General features: G+C 37.6%; 1 protein-coding gene across 2 annotated transcripts in view; it reads right to left on the reverse strand.

Moving 5' to 3' along the window:
* Positions 1-23,165, reverse strand: part of ext2 (exostosin glycosyltransferase 2) — a 164,969-nt gene that overhangs the window by 28,216 nt on the left and 113,588 nt on the right. For both annotated transcript variants that reach the window (XM_072272694.1, XM_072272695.1), the window contains one exon: positions 6,710-6,876. In XM_072272694.1, coding sequence (XP_072128795.1) covers positions 6,710-6,876 — 167 coding nt within the window. The remainder of the gene's footprint in view (positions 1-6,709; positions 6,877-23,165) is intronic.

Below are 23,165 nucleotides of genomic sequence, written 5' to 3' on the forward strand. Positions count from 1 at the left end.
CTCTCATCATCTTATACATCTCTATCAGGTCACCTCTCATCCTCCATCACTCCAAGGAGAAAAGGCCAATTTCACTCAACCTCTTCTCATAAGGCATATTCTCTAATCCAGGCACCATCCTTGTAAATCTCCTCTGCACTTTCTCTATAGTATCCACATGCTTCCTGTAGTGAGGTGACCAGAACTTAACACAGTACTTCAAGTGGGGTCTAACCAAGGTTTTACATAGCTGTAGCATTACCTCGTATGAACTCAGTCCCATGGTTAATGAGTGCCAACAAACCATACGCCTTCTTAACAACACTGTCAACCTGCACAGGTTGAGTGTCTATGGGCACGGACCCCAAGATCTCTCTGATTCTCCACAATGTCAAGAGTCTTACCATTAATACTGTATTCTGTCTTCAAATTTGACCTACCAAAATGAGCCACTTCACACTTATCTGGGTTGATTCATGCTCCTTTCCTGACAGCTGGGCTTCTTTCCCTGGACTAGTCCCAGATTTACTCATTTTCCATAGTGATCACTGCATTGGTGCTAACTGAATGAAAGATCCTCCTTCCTTGTCGACGAATTCTGCACCATCTGACCCTGGGCTTCTCAGGCTGGTCCAGAAGAAGTTAGTTGTTGATCAGTACTATACTCCACCCAATTAATGTGGCAGTGGAGATGCTGATGAATGGCACGGCTTAAATATAGGTTAGTCCCCAAGTTACACAAGGATTTTTACTGCGAACTGTCCATAAGTAAAAAATATCAGTTTTCTACAATAACCCATGTAATATAGCGTACCCTTGTTACAATTCTTCATTTCATTGAATAACGTTATCAATAATTAAACTAATGGGTTTACTGTAAACACTTCATCAATGAATACCATGAAACTATTTCCTGAAGCTGGATTTTCATAAGTCAGGTGAGGTACTTATGAGTACATTAACTACAGGTTCCTTCTGTTTTAAATTTCAGAAACATTTGTAAAAGTTATTTTATGATATGTAGGTGTCACTGGAAAGAGGACTGAATGCACATTTCTAATTTTCCTGATTATAGGTGTGAGGTACTGCCATGATTCCCTGACTTGAAGGAAGATAATCCTAATGGTGTTTAACTTTATGTGTACAGTATTTATTGCTTAGGAGCTATGAGGCGACGCTGTAGTTTTAAATCAGAATAGTATGTGATTCGATGTAGCGGAAGGCGAAGGTGATCCCATACATTACATATTATCCTTCCAGATTGAGTTATGGGTTGCTGGTGAAGGAGGAGTTGAAAGCTTGGGGATTCTGGCTGTGGTATTAATTATCTGAGCAGCAGCTATCAGGTTTCTTGTGCATTGTTCAGGCTGCATGTATCCATATATGTGACAAGTACTCCATAATCTTCCCCGAAGACTCATAGGTGGCTAAAAGTGGGATGGAGAATCAGGAGAGACTTTAACACCTCACCTGTGCTTTAGTCCCATAATCTACGTGATGGTCCAATTAAGATTTATTTAATCCTGAGCAAGACTGGCATTTATTATCAATCCCTTAATACACTCTGAATTTGCTGAATCATTTCAGAAAATAGTTCATTAACCATATTGATGAGTCTTGAAACACATTTATGTGATATTGCTTAATAACATCCAATTTCATTCCTTGATATGTACCAATGGAAAATGTCTCAGCTTACTAAAAGATGGATTAACAAGCTCTAGCTTGTTTTCAGATATATTCATAAAAACCTCAAATTTATATGCAGGTTTTTAAATATATATTATATTGAAGATTATACTGCTGCATGTTAGAAAATAGCTCTCCTCAAATTGGAGCATCAGGAAAAACGTTAACTACAGGTTTTGCCATTTGAATGACAAGAGCTCCAACACCATACACTAATGAAAGTGCTGGGAATACCGTCAAATAAAGTACTGTTTTTGACATTCAGAGATTTAGTAGCAATTTGCTACTGTGTATGGCTGCATCATCACAGAAATATGCACACTACCTCACTCTCTTATTAGCTCAAGTTGTGCAATTATAATGCCAACTATAGTTCAGAAACACTCTGCAAATGTACCTGAATAACATCTTTGGTCAATATCTTAACATTCCCGTAGGTGAAAGAAAAATTGATGGATTCCCTCTCTTACTTATGACTTAATTAACCTACAAAGAGTGGTCTGAACTTTTGTTTTAACTATTTAAGTTTTCTGTGCTAGTTTTGATCAATGCCTTGACCTTAGTCATTTTTACCATTTCACTATTTATCTTCGAACCACTGTAAGATTAGAAGTGGAGATGCCTGCTGATGATTGCACCATATTTAATTCAATGGACAACTGTTCAGCTGAGAAATGACAGGTACCATTCGTGCCATTCAGTACCAGATCATGATTTTTTTTCTCTACCTAGAATTTTACTGGCTACTCAAGACACTCGCTCTGCAGAGTACACATGTCCAGATTTTTTAAACACAATATCTATTCTAGTATTGAGATTACATTCTATATTCCTTCTTAAGACAGATGATGTTTCAACCTGTCACTGCTATTATAGAAACGACTTTCAAGCAATATCCAAAATTATGCACTATGCTGTAGGTGTTTTATAGAGGCCAAGTTTGCTATAGTTGGGGGAGATAGTGGGGATAAGCTCCCACTGCATACTAAATGCTTCCAATGGTGTGTGTCTCAAATAGCTTCTGACAGCTAAGTACACCTCTTGGCCTTCACGTAAGACTTAGCTACTGAACCCAGCACAACTATTTCTATTGATAGAAGAAATGGGCAAAGGTGGGTTACTGGCACCTTAAAACCAGTTGCTTCAGACACATAGGGCTCATCAGCTGTGGTTGGCAGCTCATCCAGGAGAAAGAAAACTCTCATCTCAAACCTCCACTCTCTTGCAGCTATACCCACTCATGGGAATGGCTTCGGGAGTAAACCCTGAGGAATAATTCGGAGCTCAAGTCTTACATTGAGTTCAACCTTGACTGTCAACTCCAGTGCAAAACTGTATCGGTCTCTGCCGTTCCTTTGGATTTCTCAGCTGCATGGAGAGGGGACGCCTGTTACGTGAGCAAAAGCTTGCTTTCCATATCGTACAGTGCTGGCTTATGCATCATGTAGCCAGCTGGGACGCAACATCCATGGTCGACCTCAAACAACGAAGGGCCTCACAGAGGCTATAACTGAGATTAACCTCAATTCATGAGAAATACCAGCATTCTCAAATTACCTTTAGTATGCATAAAAGGGCACAGCAATTTATAAATTGCCAAAGACACAGGGCTTATGTATTTAATGAAGAATCAATCCTCCCTGATGGTATTTATCTATACACATAACAAAGTGATTCTACTCATGACAAGTTCCAAGTGATGCAAGGAATCATAAAAGGATCATTAGCAAGGCACAGGAGAAGAGTACGAATAAATATCCACATAGTTATCCACATATATTCCATGCCAGCTATACTGCACGTCACTTCACGAAAAGAAAATGTTATCAGCGGCAATCAGTTAATTGAATGAGACAAAGTTTAGATTAACACATGCCATTTCTGCTTAAACTTGCAAACTTAAGTACTTATTTTAGTTTCCTTTGAAATTTTTATTGTAATAAACCTCTTATTGGTAAGTTGTAAAGTATTTATCTGAATGTTAGATCATTATTTGGTTATGGAAAACAATGCTGAGGAACTCAATTCCATTTCTTCATTCTTTACTTTCCATGTAACAAGTGATGACAGTGTAAATATATAGTTGCAGCATTTATACAAACAATGCTTGATGATAAATGTGAACAAACATGTACATGGGACCCTCAATAATGTATACATACGTGACAACTCCTACAGATTCTGTACTAACAACCATTTTTATTTTGTGTTACTTGATTTAGATACAAGTAAAATCCAGCTGTAAAAATGTAACATTAAATTCCAGTCAATGTTCATGTCAAGTGAATAATGTAGCAGCACAATAACCCTTTAAATTATGCGTTTCGTACCCTGTCAAACAGGTAACAATCTGCTTTTCCTTCCCTGCATCTGTTACATTAAGCCCTTCAGGAAATATTTGGAGTGCTGCAATATTTTTTGTGAGCCTATAGGTACAGAAAGGGTTGGTTAAATAGGTACAAAAGAGGCCTTTATTACCTTGCCAAAACAAAACAGCATAAAAAAAGAAAATATGATGCAAAATGCATTTATTGCCAGTCAAGCACATTAACACTATTCAGCTTATTTTGCTAGAGGGAAAATTAGGATATCCTGCAAGAAATGTAACCAGCAGGTTTTGATATATTCTTCATTTTATATTTCTTCTAACAAACTTAATGAATAGTTTTATTAAAGAAGCAAAACTGGCAGCTTTTCACTCATGTGTGCTATTTTGTGCAAATTAAAATGAAACAGTAAACACTGAAACTGAACTGCGGGAAGGTCTGCACCTCAAAGGGAAAGGAAGTGCAATGTTTCAGGCAGGAGTAATCATTCTTTTTAATTTTTAAGATTTTATTTTCTTTGGCTTTTTAGATTAATCTAGTAGCGCTCATTTTACCTAGGGCTCCAGTATTATCTAACACTTTAACCGTTAGTCAATCATACACAAAATACAACATACAGAAACAATTTAGCTAGCTCCTAAATTACCTCCAATTTTGAAATGAAAACCATTTTACAAGTTGTGCCAGGATTCTGTATTTAAAATGATGTAATTCTAAATGCTTTTCTGCTACTTTTCATTAAGAAATTCTGTTTAAAATCTTGGCATTTATAACTGCTTACATGTTGGATTGAATTAATTTTCTTTCCTCCTTTGAAAAGTAACAGACCTACAGAGGTATTATTGGTATAACAAGGCACTCCTCCCGACTCAATCAGATTCGAAACTCAGCTTCTTAGTAAATCACTAAAACATGTATGTTAAACTAAGACTATGTTCCCTGATTCTCAGGGTGACATGACAACATAAAAAAGCTCATAATAAAATGACCAGTATGGCATCTCAGTTGAATGCTATCTTATTGAATGATCCTTCAGAAACATAAATTTACTCTATAAAGGGATGTCAGCATAGAACTGCAATACTTAAATGCAGTTTTTAAACCTGTATATGGAAGGAACAAGAACGTAATTTCTCAAACCTAATAAAAACATGCATTTTCAAATGTTCCCTATACTTCACAATTCACCGACCATGCACTATTTCCAGAATGGTGAAACCATAACAAGATGTCCACTTTGTTGTCATTTTCAAAATACTTCCTCCACCATCATTCTTCACTAAGAATATTTCCTTTCTATTGTCTCTTTACTGTAAAGTTCATTTTCATTTCCTATCTCCCCCCTTCCGCCATTCTACTCATTCATTCCCTTCCTACCCCTCTAATTGGTCCATGCTTTTTATCCAAACTAAGACTATTATGTGGAACGGAGGAATTTCTTAAGAATCTAATTCACTTATTTCTTACAAGGTAAATTACGTTAAATACTTATAAAATGAGCTAATTTACTTAATTTCATATATCAACTAATTCTTCATCATTTAAAAATTAACACATTCCCCTCAATGCTGAAAATCCCATTCTTTAACCACATGTTGGGTTTTGTGCAATTAAGTTGATCTGTAGTGGGCTTGTAGGATAATTGCTCATTAGGTTAGTGAAATCATCATTCATTTAGAATGAGGAAGTCTGCAACTATTTTAGATACTGAATTTTGTCCATCTAAAGCTGATTTAATTTCCAGTGATTGGTGAAGCTTCAGATTACATTGTGATTCAAGAAAAGTGCAATTTTCAATTTAGTTCCAGCTTGAGCTTTGCTTCTCTAAACTCTACAATTCTATATACTCTTGTACTTAACTCTCTCTTTTATTCCCTTGAATAACGTCCTAAGCTGGAAATCGCCTTGGCATTAATTAAAGGAAGTCTCTTAAGAATTAGGAGCAGAATTAGGCCATTTAGCCCATCAAGTCTGTACTGTTCTGAAACAGTGCCATTCAGTTATGACTGATTAATTTTTTAGCCCTATGATCCAACATTCTTCCTGTAACCCTCAACTCCCTTATCAATCAAGAACCTATCAATCTCTGGCTTATATACACCCTTGGTCTTCATAGCACTCTGTGGCTGAATTCCCCACCTCCCACCTACTGGTTGTTCAGCACAAAGCCAACAATGGAACCACTCTGCTCATTTCTCAATACAGCACTATTTCTGCTCATCCATGTTCCTCAGAAGCTTAGTAGATATATTCTTCCAGTGCCATGTTCATTTTATGATAACATGTGACATTTTATGTGTATTGGGATCAGAATGTGTGTTTACCTGTAGGAAAAGTGACAAACATATTTTTTGCAATAATATTTAAACATTCCACAAATCTGGTAAAAGGTAACAACTCACTCATACTTGTGAACAAAATGGCTAAGTTGGCCAATCTTTTCAGAAACAAAGGAGCATGGATCAAATACTGTAATCATAGCCATTTCAAAGTGGTTTTGTTTGGTAAATGGAATAAATAATACCACAAGATTAGAGTCATAAATTGGTGCATAAAGTAGCTCCCTCTTACATTTATTACTTGCGTACGAATACTTTACATGATGTGGGAACCACAATTCTCTGTGTGATACCAAGACATGCCAAAAAAAGATATTTCTTTGATCTTTTTAAATATATCTGAACCAAAGTAATAGATAGAGTGAAAAGTCTTACCTCGTAACCAAACTGCAATTCATCTGATGTCAACATGATGATATCATCATCTATCGCCAGGACAGCTTCGGTTTCAATTTCATCATAAGGAAAGAATCTGTTACTCAGCTTGTTTTCTTTAGTCCTTACAACTTTGAGAGGTACTCCAATCTTGGGCCATGCTGACTCTGGAAGAAAAGCTAACATTGTTACTGAAGTTTCTCATATAAATGTAAAACAAATTCCCCTTCTCTTTCTGCAATATGGGCATAATCATCTCTCCTACCATTCCATAAGACAGTAAGACAAGAGGAGCAGAATTAGGCAATTCAGCCTATCAACTCTGTTCCACCATTCTATTAATTATTCTCCCTTACAAGCCCACTATTCTGCCTTCTCACTGTAACCTTTGATGCCTTTACTCCACTTTAAATATACCCACTGACTCTGCCTCCATAGCTGTCTGTGGCAATGAATTCCACAGATTCACCACTCTCTGGCTGAAGAAATTCCTCTTCATCTCTGCTCTAAAGGGACGTCCTCATGTCCTGAGGATGTTCCCTCTGATCTTAGCCTCCCCCACTATAGGGAAAATGCTCTCCACACCTACTCTGTCTAGGCCTTTCAATATTTGATATGTTTCAAAGAATGTCTCATTCTTTTAAACTCCCGCAAGTACATGCCCACAGACATCAAATGCTATTCATACATAGTTTATACTTTATTGTCGTCAAACAATTGATACTAGAACATACAATCATCACAGCGATATTTGATTCTGCGCTTCCCGCTCCCTGGATTACAAATATTAAATATTTGTAATATTTAAATTATTATTATTATTAAAAATAGTAAAAATTAGTAAATATTAAAAATTACTTTACATTAACCATTTCATTCCTGGGATAATTTTTGTGAACCTCCTCTGAACTCCCTCCAATGCCAGCACATCCCTTCTTAGTCAAGGGGCCCAAAACTGCTCATAATACTCCAAGTGCAGTCTGCACAATGACTTATAAAGTGCTCTTATATCCTAGTCCTCTTAAAATGAATGCTCATTGTATTTGCCTTCCTTATCACCAACTCAAATTGCAAGTTAACCTGTGGGGAATCCCAGGTTGCTTTGCACCTCTGATTGCTGAAATTTTTTCCCATTTAGAAAATAGTCTATGCCTTTAATCTTTCTACCAAAGTGCATGACAGCACTCTTCCCTACACGATATACCATCTGCCACTTCTTTGCCCATACCCCTAATCTGTCCAAGCCCTTCTGCAGACTCCCTGCTTCCTCAACACCACCTGTCCTTCCATCTTTTGTTGTATCATCTGCAAACTGGGCCACAAAGCCGTCATTTCCATCATTCAAGTCACTGATTTTTAACATTGAACAACAGTGGTTCCGACACCAATCCCTGTGGAATACTACCAGACACCGGCAGGCAACCAGAAAAGGCCCTCTTTATTCCCACTCTTTTCCCCTCTGTGCATTCAAAATAGTAACCTCAGCACATAAATTAAAACCTTGGTGAATCTTGCTTTGATGCCCATAAACACCAGTGAACGTAAATAAAATTTTTCCGAAGGGACTGCATTTCTTTAGTTTGGACACAAGTGGCAACTACTGTACAGTTACATACCTTCAAGTTCCAGGCTCATTTCCTGCAATGGCTTATTGCCTAGGAAAAGCGTGTAAAAGCTCTTTCAGAGCTAGTTTGGATAAAGGAAAGCCATAGGACCCCAGGCTGAAATATGTTCAATAGCCTTTTTCACAACAGGAGTGTTTCTTTATTTGCTTTGCACACACTTAACATTTTATCTCTACATGTCCTTACACTCCAAAAAGATTAATGTTGATAAACTTTTGATTTTTAATCAAATACATTTGCGCATATATGGATAATCTACATAATTTACAATCATGTAACTACATTGCAGCCAACATCATTTGAATCAATAAATTTTTGACATGTATAATACAAACTCTGGTAAATGACAAAAAGACTAATATTAAATATATAACAAAAACATTCTATGGTAGTCTAAAGATAGAGTTTTCCCCCAATAGATCCTGTATGTAGGATTCATCATGTTCAACAACCATCAAATGTTAGACTTCAGTAATCAGCACACTGCCATGGATTGCTTGCTCACTCCATACGGAACAGCCTTGTACTGTAAGGTCACAGCTTAGGTTATCTGCTTTTGGATATGAAATGGTTCAAATATCCACATATTTTTCTTCATGCCTTTTGTACAAGGGAGAATTCTATCAAGAGGTGAATGCTGCATCCTGGCTGTAGCCTCTAGGCCACACAAGATTGTGGTGAAATCTATTTATTATATACATAATGTTATATAGTCTCTGTTTTTGAGCACATTGAGAGGCTTGCACCATTAGGATCTACATCACTAGGGCATATCCTACCAGCTGTTGGGCTGGTCCAGCAACAAAATGTTTTGCTAAATGAATGTTCGATTTCATGCTTCAAATACAATCCTAGCTAGGTTCTTTTACTTGTGCCTAAACATGGCAATGGAACTCAGACTTCATGAACATGTTTTGTAGCTTGCAACTGAGTAACCTCCTGCAACCAGCTTTATTGGGATTCAGTGTGGCCATATTTCCTGTTAGAGCAGTCAAAATATAGGAACTGGAGGTGTGGAAAATTCAAACATCAATGGGCATAATGAATGATATTATGTATCTCCTGGGTACTATCAAAATCATAGAGTCATAGAATGCTACAGCACAGAAACAGGTCCTTCAGTCTATCTAGTCTATGCTGAACTATTATTCTGTCTAGTCCTACAGATCTGTACCCAGACCATAGGCCCTCCATGCTTCTCTTATTCATGTACCTATCCAAAATTTTCTTAAATGTTTAAATGAAACCTGCATCCACCACTTCTGTTGGCACCTTGTTCCACATTCTCACCATCCTCTGAGTGAAGTTCCCCTTAAATACTTAACCTATGAGCTCCACTCTAGTCTCACCTATCCTTGGTGGAACAAGTCTGCTCACATTTACTTAATCTATGGTGGCCCTCTGCTGATCGAGATCAACAATGGATGCTGCACCCGAGCCATCTAAGTTGTTGGTCTGTGGCTGATGAGACCAATGCGAGAGTGGCAATCTCTGTTGCGAAGATCGCATCTGTAGGTGGCCTCAGCTCTGCTGGAGCTGCAGCATTCCTTTGTATGGGCCTGTCTGTATTCTGACACTTTTCAAGAAATTTTCTTCGCCTGAATTAAGGTGTTATTTGAAGATGTCCTCTCCTCCTGGTTCGGTTGGCTGCAAGTTGCTCCCAGGACTCAGTGTTGATGGTCAGTGCCTTCATGTCCTGCTTGCAGGCATCCCCATAGTGAAGTTACGAGCAGCCAGCTGTTCTCTTGCCTGAAGCTAGCTTACCGTAGAGATGTCTTTTGGGATGCTACATGTGGCGAATGTGGCCGAGCCAGCGCAGCCTACGCTGCCTGAGCAGGGCGTACATGCTAGGGAGGCTGGCACTAAAGAGAATCTCAGTATCAGGTACTCTTTCTCTCCTGGAGATACCCAAGATGTGATGAAGGCACCTTAAATGGAAACTATTGAGGCTTCTCTCTTGTTTAGCATATGTGGTCCAGGTCTTGCTGCCGTACAGCAGTATGCTGGTGACACAAGCGTCATATAATGCTATCTTTGTTCTGGCTAAGAGTTTGGCTACCCCTCAATGCTGTATACCTCTATCAAATCTTCTCTCAATTTCCTGTGCTTGAGAGAATAAAAGTCCTAACCAATTCAACATTTTCCCCATAACTCAGGGCCTCAAGTCCCAGCAACATCTTGTAAAATTTCTCTGCACTCTTTCTATCTTATTGATATCTTTCCAGTAGGTATGCGACAAGAACTGCACACCATACTCCAAAATTAGGCCTCATCTTATATAACTTCAACATAACATCCCAACTCAATACTTTGATTTTAAATTCATTATGCTTACACTAACAACTACACTTATCACTGGAGCCTAAGGATGGCAGCTAGATGAGTTAAAGATCCAACCAGGAGCACAGCTCATTCAGAAGTGTAACACCAACCTACCCTGGCAGCAGGGAGGCCACATGCAAAAAAATAGTTATGCAAAAATATCATTTCCTGCTCTTGACTAAATTACTGGCAGATTGCTTCGACACAATCTACAACATTAAAGTGAAAATTTAGAATCACCAAAACATCACATGCTTTTAATTAACAGTCTGATCAATACTGTTTTAAGAATTCTTTTAATCCATAAAAGATCCAGGAACGAAGAGTTAACATGAGAAGCATTTGGCAGCTTATGGCCTGAACTCACTGGAATTTAGAAGAATGCGGGAGGTGGGGTGGTGGGAGGGGTCTCATTGAAATCTACTAAATGCTGAAAGGACGAGATAAGATGGATGACGAGAGGATGTTTCCTCTAGTGAGGGTATCCAGAACTAGAGGCACAGCCTCAAAATTGAGGGGCAACCTTTTACAATGGAAGTAAGGAGGAATTTTTTCGTCAAAGAATGGCGCGTCTGTGGAATGCTCTACCACAGACTACGGTGGAGGCCAAGTCCATGGGTATATTCAAAGTAGAAGTTGATAGTTTCATGATTGGTTGGGGCATCAAGGGATATGGTGAGAGGGTAGATGTATGGGGTTGAATGGGATGCGGGATCAGCCATGATGAAATGGTGAAGTGGGCTCGATGGGCTGAATGGCCTAATTTTGCTCTTATATCTTATGGTCTAATAAATATTTGCATGTGGCTTTTCACTAGTCACAATACAACAGGCATTCTTTGCTGCCTCAGTGACCTCAGGAACTGTGCATTGCTCTATTCCTTTCTTTCTGTATCAAAATTGACAATTTCTATCATTTTGGCCAATTCTTCTGCTTTAATTGTACAGTCTGGCTCTGCGCATGGCCTATTTGCAGCACATGAAACACAAAGAAATTTAATCCGATCTCATCTGCCACATTTACCCATCTTTCCTCACTCTATGAGAGTTATTCCCTAACTCTCTCCATGCGTTCCCACTTTGTTACTCATTACTAATTTTTTTTCTCTCTTTTCTGATTCTGACAAAGGATCCTAGATCTGAAATAATAATTGTTTCTACAGATACTGTCTGGCTTGAGTGTTTGTAGCATTTCCTGGTTCTGTATTACATTTCTAACATCTGCAGTTTTGATTTGATATTTGCAAACCATTTGCTGGTAGCTGCTCTAATGATTCCAAAGAAAAAACTACTAATTTTCATTGCATGGATCTGCAAAATTAAGAGAATGCTCCATTTTATTAAGGCTGCTGTTAATCTACCTTCTCTCTAAACAGCACAGTAGAGCTACTACCAAACACTATTTGAATTTCTAACACTCCCTAACATGCCAAGTAGTAAAAGTGGCATTAAACAATTTGATCTGGTGAGCAAAAATTAAGTTATAAACAGTATTTTGAGAGACAACAGAAGAATTTTACTTTTTGCCAGGACACAGAACTGCTTCAAGGGGAATTTCACAGTCTGGTATCTAAATTACACAAGCCTCAGGTCTTGCAAAAGGAATGGAAAACTCTAAAGAGTTCAAGCAGTTCTTAGAATGCTGTTGAACTGAAATTTAGAGATAGGAAGGGGCAAGATAATTGATGGAAATGAGCAACTTTACACTGAGGGATCAGGTATATTCAATATAAAGACAACACATTGGAAATAATCTTTCCCTCTCTATCAGACAACAACCCCAATATACCATTGTCTGCAATGAGAGAAATTATATTTTATTGTAAGGTCCTTGCTTCACAATGCTATATGTCATTGAAAAATTATGAAGTATTTCTTTAATTATTTACCATGGCTCAGTTTTTGATTTATAATTCAGATTTTCAATTCACCAATGCAACTTTCTCTTCACACCTGTGCAAATGAATTTAACTTCAAAGCCTTTATTTTATACTGAGTTTCTTAATGTAAAATTGAAGGTGGAACTCTATTATGCACAGTTCTCCCCAGAGGAATCTTTACCAGGTAATCTCAAATTAATTCTAGCAAATTGTCCTTAAAATATTCAGAGAACTCATCTTCAATTGCCAATATGATTAGTCCAATCTCTAATAAGACTATTATATATTTTAAGAGGACTAACATATGAATGATTTCCCTTATTGCTTTTTATCGCGCATTCAAGCTGATTACGTTTCTCATTTACCAAAGGTAGGAAATATCTCAATACTCTCCTGCTAGTATGCTTTATTATTAATGTTACCCAGTTTTATTTCCAGTTCCGCCTACTCTTCCAATTTGTCATAACCTTGAATCGAAAAGCTAATTAAATTGTTTCTATTTATCACTATCAAGATGCATGAGTAATTTTAACAATAAATCAGAAAAAAGTTCTAATATCTGTAACCTTTTAAGCAAGAGATCAAAGTTAAGCAATGGCGACACTAGGGGTGCATTATAGCATTGGCCAAAATACACTCAGTGGCCATTTCACCCTGTATCTAATAAAGAGGCCAATGAGGGTTTGGTTTTCTGCTGCTGTAGCCCATCCACTTCAAGGTTTGACATGAACAGGGTATAATCGTGGTGTGCATTCAGAGATGCTCTTCTGCACACCACTGTTGTAACACGTGGTTATTTGAGTTATGATCGCTTTCGTGTCAGCTTGAAACAGTCTGGCCATTCCCCTCTGACCTCTCTCATTAGCAAGGCTTTTCAGTCCATGAAAATACTGCTAACTGGATGTTTCTTGTATCATTCTCTTTAAACTCAAAACTGTTGTACATCAAAATCCGAGATCAGCACTTTGAGATACTCACCCCTTTTGGCACCCCTTTTTTCCATGGTCAAAGTCACTTAGATCATATTTCTTCCCCATTTTGATATTTGGTTTGAACCACAACAGAACCTCTTGACCACGTCTACATGCTTTTATGCACTGAGTTGCTGCCATATGATTGGCTGATTAAATATTTGCATTCATGAGCTGTACAGGTGTATTTAATAAAGTGGCCACTGAGTGCAAAATAACTAAATTGTGCACACGGAGTCCATGGAATTTAAACTACCTTGAAGGAATCGAGTATTTTTTTTAACAGGACCTCTAACTGGCTCTGTGGTGATTTGGCTGACTGCACTTAACAACAGTTATATCTCACTCAATAAAGATTAACATTAATGAGATTTCATAGCAATTCAAAACTGATTACACTGGCAAAGGCAAACAAAATTGGTATCACATCAACAACTGCTTCAGTATTTCCTTGTTTAAATGTCACTGTATTAATATAGCAGAACAGGTAGCCAATAAGGCTCTTCCAATCTGGCCTTTTATTCGTTAAAATCATGGCTGATCTACTTGGCACTATTTCTACCTCTATTTTCCTATACCTAGAAATCTAGCAGCCTATGTTTTGAATGCACATTATGACTAAACATTCACAAGCATTAGGAGTAGAGAATTCCAACAATGTACCACCTTGAATGAAGAAAATTCTTAACTGCCATAGAGAATTTAGCATTTAATCTCAGATTGTGCCCTCTGATACTGGACTCCTGTGGAAGGGAAATATTTTCCCTGTAATTTGCCTGTCAAATACTTCAATAACTTTCCAGGTTACAATGAGATGAGCTCTGCCCTCACTCTTTTAAATTTTAAGGGATACAGACCCAGCCTGCTTAATTATTCATCAATGGATGCACCCACCACCTCTGGAAGTACATCAGTGAAACTCCTTTGAAACACACCCTTTAAAATAAATGCACTGGATTCCAGTTAATTGTGACACTTCATGACCAGTATATTTTGGATCAATTATGTGGCTGCCCCAGTTATCCAAAGTGTCACGTAAATACTTAAAAATATATAAAAGAGACAAAATATATATTTACATGAAATACAAAACAAATTAGAACACTATCAATACTATTACAGTACTTTAAGAGTTCTTTAAGAGTTGCTCCCAATAAGTGGCTGCCCTGATTAACTGATGGCATACATAACTGTATACAACTTCTTAATTAAGGAGGCAATTCTTCAGGTGTGGTCTCACCAAGACCTTGTTGAATTGAAATGAGACTTCCTAACCCATTTGCCCTAACTACCGGCTGCATGTTGGTCTTCAGTGACTCGCGTACAAGCAAATCCAAGTCCTTTTGAACAACACTGCCCCAACTTTGAAGTTTTAACAAATACTCTGCTTTTCTGTTATGTCCATTAAAGTGGATGACCTCATCATCTATTGTGATTTTTACCCACTCATTCAGCTCGTTCCATACCACCTTGAAGTCTTCTTACAACCTCTTCCACCTTCACAATCCAACCTAGTTTGGAAATATGGCATTTCATCCTGTGGAATTCCTGCAGTAACTCACTGCACAGACTGTCAACCTGAATAGGATCTATTTATTGCCATTTTTTTTTTTACCTTCTGTTCAATGCCATTCTGGAGACTCCTCCCAATGCAGACATCCTCTCTGCTCCTTATCTCAAAGACACAAAAGACTTAAATCATGCACTACCAAGCTTAAAGGCAACTTATATCCTGTTTTTATATGACTACTCAATACTTCATGGGCAATAAGAAATCTTGACCTCAAAATCTACCTCTTCATGGCCTTGCACCTTATTGTCTGCATGCACTTACTCTGTAGCAGCAACACTATTCTACATTCTGTTATTGATCTTCACTTGAACTATCTCAGTGTACTGTATGGATGACAAGAAAATTTTCATTGTACTGTACCTCATTACGTGACAAATAATACACCAATTTACCAATGTCAATATAATACCATACCATAAACAGATTCTGCCAATGCTAGAAATCTGCAGCAACAAACGTTTCTCCAGTGATCAGTGTGGAACAGGCACTTCGGGCCCAATCAGCCGCACCACCCGGCAACCCAGCAAACGCGTTAGGTTAAGTTGGGGGTTGCTAGGCGACACGGCTCGAACGGCTGGAAGCACCTATTTCCAAGCTGTATCTCAATAAATAAATAAATACATATCTAGTTAACCTAGCCTAATCACAGGACAATTTACAATGAGAAATTAACCTGCTAACCAGTATGTCTTTGGACTGTAGGAGGAAACCAGAGCACCCAGAAGACCACGTGTTCACGGGAAAACCGTACAAGCTTATTACAGACAGCAGTGGAATTGAACTCTGAATCCCTGAGCTGTAATAGTGTTGCACTAACCACTACACTGTCACAGCACTCTAAACATTTTGTGTAGGTTGCTCAATACGTTACCACTGGTTCTATATATTTTAACCTAATTAACCAATTTCATCAGCAAAATCTTATCAAAAGCCTTCTGGAAATCTGAACTAATCTCATCCATTATAGTAACCACAATTATACAGGTCACATTCCAAAGTTAATATTGATTTCACAGCATATTGATGGTGAATAGACCAAATTATACTTTTGTCAATTGTTCAACAAAATGATTATAAAGTCACAAATATCTCAGTACAATTAGGGTAATATAATGCTTTGCTCTCTGAGGATATTTATCGCCTTAACTTGTTATTGCACTAAGAACTTAATCATTACATTTTTTAAAAAAATAAACCACAAATTTATGTGCAACTTAGAGTTGAAGAAATGCATTTCAGGTGAATCTTTTTTACTGACAGCAGCAGGCCTCATCCACTGCTCATAGCAAATGAAGAGAAGTAATTTTAAAATGAAATATATCAAGTGCTAAAAGCCACATATTACTTGATATTATGAAAGCATCGGGTAAAGAGTTGAAGATCAAATCCTTGAATCTGTATGAAGATATGTGATCCAGCACCCAATTCTCATTTGATTTATTTTATATTGCAAATTATTTTTTTAAATCACTGGTATCTCTTTAAAATTATCCTTTTGACAAAATTATGTCTTCTGGAAGCAGACCCAGGTTATGACATTAAGTAATCAGTTTCTGAAGCCTGGTTTGAGACAAAGAGGACAGGGTTGAGACATTACAGGAAAATGATGAACAACGCTGAAGGAGACAATCCAGAAACAAGGAAGTAGGTCGACAACTTGGCAGAAAACTGAGATTCTAAAGACTTTTGTGCTAGACATTAAAATTCTTTTAATCTAAAATGTCAGCCATCTACAGTGGAAAACAAAAAAGAATAAATGCAGATTATTTTAAAAACAAGAGGCAGTTGACTGCATTATATGTGCAGTGGTTAGGCTAATTAGAAAAAAGCTCCCACTGAAGTCCCTGCATCAGAAACTATTAAAACCAACCACAGAACCGTCAAAACAATGAGTTGTTTGAATAACCAGAATTTGAGAGGTTGGGCAAACAAACCAATTTTAAGAATGGGAAAAAAATACTCTACTCACTTTATACTTATGACTATGAGGCTAACCACAGCTCCAATGCTATATTTAAGTTTGCTGATGACACCACTGTTGTTGGCTGAATTAAAGAGGGAAATTGAAAATCTGGCTGAGTGGAGCCGCAAAAATGGCTCACTCAATGTCAGCAAGACCAAGGAGCTGATTATTGACTGCAAGAGGAGGAAACCACAGGTCCATGAACCAGTCTTCATCGGGGGATCAGAGGTGGAGAGGGCCAGCAACTTTAAATTCCTTGGTGTTATCATTCCAGAGGATTTGTCCTGGGCCCAGCATGCAAGTAGAATTATGAAGAAAGCACAGCAGCACTTCTACTTCCTTAGAATGCAGTTACAAAGAAGACATGACAGTGGTGCCTGCATCAGTTGCTTGAGAAGATTTGGCATGTTGCCAAAGACACTCATAAATTTCTACTGTCTGGTATGGGGGGGCATTGCACAGGATTAAAATAAGCTGCATAAAGTTGTGAATTCAGTTGGCTCCATCATGGGCACTAGCCTCCCCAGCATCCAGGATATCTTCAAGGAGTGATGCCTCAAAAAGGTGAAGGAGGGTCTTGGCCCAAAACATGGACTGTTTATTCATTTCTGTAGACGGCTGCCACAGCTGCTGAGTTCCTTCAGCCTTTTGTGGGTGCTGCTTTGGATTTCCAGCATCTGCAGACTTTTTCGTGTTTATGATTTACTGATCCACCATTAAGGACCTCCATCACCCAGGATGTGTCCCGTTCCCATTACTACCATCACAGAGGAGATACAGGAGCCTGAACACACACACACACACACACTCACTCTCAAAGATTCAAGAATCGCTTCTTCCCCTCTGCAATCAGATTACTGAATGGACTTTGAATCCATGAACTTTTTTGCACAATTTATTTAATTTAACTTAAAAAATATATATATATAAACACCTACAACAAATTTCACCACGTATGCTGGTGATATTAAACCCAATTCTGATGTTTGCAAAGATTCAGCATGACATCCAACACTTTGATAAGCGTCTATAAATATATGGTGGAGAGAATATTAACTGGCTGCATCAGTCTGCCTGGTAAGGAAACACCAATGTCCTTCAACAGAAAATCCTACAAAAAGTAGTGTATACGGCCCAGACCATCACGTGTAAAGTCCTCCCCACCACTGTGCACATCTACAGTGAGTGCAGATGCAGGAAAGCAGCATCCACCATCAAAGATCCCCATTACCCAATCAATGCTCTCTTCTCGCTGCAATCAGGAAGGTGGTACAGGAGCCTCAGAATCCACACTACCAGGTTCAAGAACAGTTATTACCCCGATCAATCAGGTTCCTGAACCTGTGGATATATATATATATATATAATCAACACTATATATAGATACATAGAAATATGCAAAAGACAGCAAACTGTCCAAATACAAAAGTAATAATATATATATATATATAAATGTCTTATGGTGAGAAATAAAGAAATCTAAGCCACATTTCAGAAACTTACTTAACACAAGTCCTATGTTAAGTAAATTTCTGAAATGTGAATGCCATTGAGTCCACCACCATTCAACGGCATTTGGCCCACTGAGCTTGCTTCACCATTCCATCATGGTTGATATTCCTGTCAACCCCATTCTCCTAGCTCCACCCCCCGTACCTTTGACACCTTGACTAATCAAGAACCTATCAACCTCATCCTTAAATATACCCAATGACTTGGTCACCACTGCTGTTGGTGGCAATGAATTCCACAAATTCACCACCTTCTGACTAAAGAAATTCCTTCTCAACTCTGTTCTAAATTGACATCCCTCTAATCTGAGGCTGTGCCCTCTGTCCTCCTAGACTCCTCCACTATAGGAAACATCCTCCCCACATCCACTATCTAGGTCTTTCAACATTCACCAGATTTCAATGAAATCCTCTCTTATTCTTCTAAACTCTAGCAAGTATAGGCCCAGAGCCATCAAACGCTCCTCATATATTAAACCCTTTCAATCCCAGAATCATTCTCATAAACCTCCTCTGGAACTTTCCCAATGGCAGCTTATCTTTTCTCATGACTATGCACATGCTGAGTTATGCCATTACTTCCATGGCTTGCACAAAGGTCAAGTTAGCAGTACAGCCATAATAATTTTTCTAAACCATTGTCACCACTGAATGACCAAAAACAGACTGTATGAGTGAAACGAATTATATGACATCAAGATATGTGAATTGTTCTGAACTGAATGTTCATAACAAACTTTACAAGAAAAAACTATGACATCTGAGAACATGGCGTACAATGAATTAAAATATGCATTACTTAATGGCTGTCCTACAACTGCCAGCATGACTTGGATGAAACCAAACCTCAAACCAATACTAAATATATTAAAATTGCTTAATGAACATAAGATGGCCTGAGAGGCAAACCACAATTCATTATCATTATAAATTAGTCATTCATCAATTTTTGGGTTTATAGAAAAATTATGCATTGCTCCTCTAATAAAAAAATAAATTAACTGTAACAAGCACATTTAAATTTATAGAAAGATCTTGTGGAAATTATACCTGTACTCAATTTAGATAGGCGTCAATAAAAAGCTTTCAAGTGGAATTCTCAGACCACATTGATATGCATTATATATACTATGTCAGTATGGAGTATTTCCCTAGACTCTCTACTGCTGCCAGTTTAATCATTTATTCTCTTGCTTTAAGGATATTGAGTGTTAATTCTATTAGTTAAATGACAAAGGAAAACTTGTTACTTGTTGACTTCTTATCAGCTGGAATTTAAGCTTAATACCGTAAAAAGAAATGGTTACAATGTTATAGTCTGTCTATTAATCTGTATCGAGTCATCAAAACTAATTAGCACTTTATTTTAACAGGACTTTAAGGCACTTGATTAAGAAGTATTAAATGGATTAGATGGGTTGTCATATGAAGAACATCAGATGGCTCTAGGCCTGTTTTCACTAGAATGCAGAAGAACGAGGGTGACTTCATTGAAACCTATCAAATGGTAAAAGGCCTTGATAGAGTGGATGCGAACAGGATGTTTCCTATGGTGAGAGAGTCCAAGTCAAGAGGGGACAGCCTCAGAACAGAAGGGTGTCCTTTTAGAATGGAGATGAGGAATAATTTCTTTCGCCAGAGAGTGGTGAATCTGTGGAATTCTTTGCCATATGATAGGCAGCTGTGGAGGCCAAGTCTTTATGTATATCTAAGGCAGAGGTTGATAGATTCTTACTTGGTCAGGACATGAAGAGAGACGGGGAGAAGGCAGGAGACTGGGGCTGAGTGGAAAATTGACTCATTCCACCGAGATGCAACAGAGAGCGTCATAGGAAGTCATTTCTGCCTGTGGCCATCAAACTTTACAACTCCTCCTTTGGAGGGTCAGACACCCTGAGCCAATAGGCTGGTCATGGACTTATTTCCTGGCATAATTTACATATTACTATTTAACTATTTATGGTTTTATTACTATTTAATTATTTATGGTGCAACTGTAACGAAAACCAATTTCCCCCGGGATCAATAAAGTACGACTATGACTATGATGAAATGGCAGAGCAGATGCGATAAGCCAAATGGCCTAATTGTGCTCCAATATCTTGTAGTCTTATGGTCTTAAGTAATTAGTTGTGGTGTGCCCTTTTGAAATGAGGAAAAGAATCCCAAAACATAGAGCCCAATGAAGCTTCCCTAGGGACCTAACAAATATTTACCAATTGCAAAATCTTAACAGAAATAAAGTCTTAGACAGTCACATCAATGCCCCCAGCAGACATTAATGTATTGGCAAATAGGGAACTAAAATGACAGATCCATTTCTCAGAGCTGAGTCACAAGTAAAATATGAAAACTGAAAACGTGTAAAAAGTTACAGTAATCATCCATCATGGAAGATCACAAATTATTTTGTTTGCTTTTCTCAGCTTCACCCTCATATAAAATGAAGACAAAAGAGACTACCTATGCTGGAATTTGGAACAAAAAGCAGATCAGGGTCTCACAGATCTGAAACATTGACTTAACATTTTTTTCCTTCACAGATGCTGCTTGACAGTGTTCTTCCAGTATAGCGATCTTTGTGAATATAAAAGGAAAAATTTTTGCAAAAAGCCACTGAGGAAATCACCTGAGACATTGCATCATTTTTTGTAAACAACAATTGTGGATATACTTGAATACAATAGGCTTGTTATGCTGCAACCTGCAAATAGCTATTTCACATCAGTTAAACTTAGACTCGTCCATAGATTACATGAAATTTTTGCACAGCAAGTTTGTCTTTCAGACATCCAGAGAGCTCAGCGCCCTCTATAGGTTTTGTATCTGGGACTTCTGAATAGCACTATCAATAGCCAATCACATCGAAAATAGGATGTGCATTTAAAAGATTCTGAACCAGGAAAGCCAAGTTGAAAAATATTGAATTCAACTTGAAATGAGGTATAAAAAAAGTCTGACTTGGGTCCAAGAACAATAAAAGAGAGATGAAAGTGACAAATTATAACAAAATAGTTTGCAATATCACCACTGAAATTTATTATACATATAGAAGTTGTAATCTCGGAGCATATTGTTGATCTTAATTAAGACTTATACCATGTAAAGGATAAAGACTAATGGACAAATCTTAACTTTGATAACCTTAGTCAACAACTCTGGCATCAATACAAGAACTTCACATTATTCAATTCTGAAGCAAGACACCTTTTTCAGAAAGCTTATGAATGAAAACTACATCGCAGGGCATGTGCATTCCCCGAAAATTGGTCAGACATCATTGAATTTTTCTACAGCAAAGCCTTGAATAAATCTGCTGCCTTATCGGTCTGTTTTTACAGATTTTTTAAATTTATGCATTGGGACAGAACTTCTTGGCAATGCTCAGAGGGCTGCATAGGAGGAGGAGTAAAAAGGTAAGCCCCAAAGCCTCCCAAAAATCTTCTGTCACCTAGGAACAGACTGAGTATTTATGGTTGAGACACAAAAAATTTTCCTCCTTAAACTGCATTGATCGAGTAATAGAGCCTGATTCTTAGACCCTGTAAAAACATGGAGGAAGAATATTCTATATTCAATTAGCAAATTTAGATCACCTGGAAACCAGTATCGATGTAGACCAGATGGAGGCGAGAGTAAGCACAACACCACAGTCAAAGATGATATACCAGACAATAGGTGGGAAGTTCCTGATGATAACGACATGCACTTCCCTAGAATCATTTTAGAAGTTATGTACATTTTCTTTTTTAAATACTGCATCATACACAAATGCCCTTTTTAGCCATGTGTCAGAAAAAGAGGCAAGGCTTATACTTGGAAAAACATGATCAAAATGTTTGCTTAGGGACAAATTCTGAAATATACAAAATGCTCAACGGAATGTGGAATAAGAAACAGTTTAGTATCTGTGTACAAGCTCATCCTTGCCTTCTATTAGCTATCCTGTCAATTTGAAAGTAATTAATGATCCATTTTAATCTAGAAGGTTAGGCTTGGGTCATAAAATTCTCACTAATTTTTGTCAAAGTCTTAATTTAATTTTCCAGTATCCAGTGTTTTTAGTTTTGGGCAGCTGAGAAAACTTAGTGTTCCAAATTAAATATATAAAAACAGTTACATTTTACAATATTCATCTGTGCAGAAATTAATTTGGAAAGGTTGTAAACTAGCACATTTCACAAAGCTGCTGTTTGCTTCTTTAAACACACAGAAGCCCTTAAAATATGGAAGACTATTATATTAAACAATACTTCAAATTATTGGGATTTGTAAACTTCAATCTGTTTCATGACTTATCTTCAATAATTTAAGGCCAAATTGGCCATAAATTATAAATCCTTACAAAAAAAAGCATGCATTTCTAGCAGTAATTGAGGTTTAAAGTGAAACAAAAAAAATCATTAGGGCTAACAGCAGACCTTACAACCAGGTGGAATTGATTTTCTTATTTGCACAGCCACCAACTCGCACACTTGTTTCCTCTTGAAAGAAAGCATTTGAAAAGACACTGGCTGCATTTTATGTTGTATTAGCATTACAGCAAAGTTGAATTAATTATTCTGGAAAAGGGATCTTTTTTTTAAAACGAGCAAAAATTATAAATTAAGAT

This window comes from Mobula birostris, chromosome 11 (genome assembly GCF_030028105.1).
Source record: "Mobula birostris isolate sMobBir1 chromosome 11, sMobBir1.hap1, whole genome shotgun sequence".
NCBI lineage: Eukaryota > Metazoa > Chordata > Chondrichthyes > Myliobatiformes > Myliobatidae > Mobula > Mobula birostris.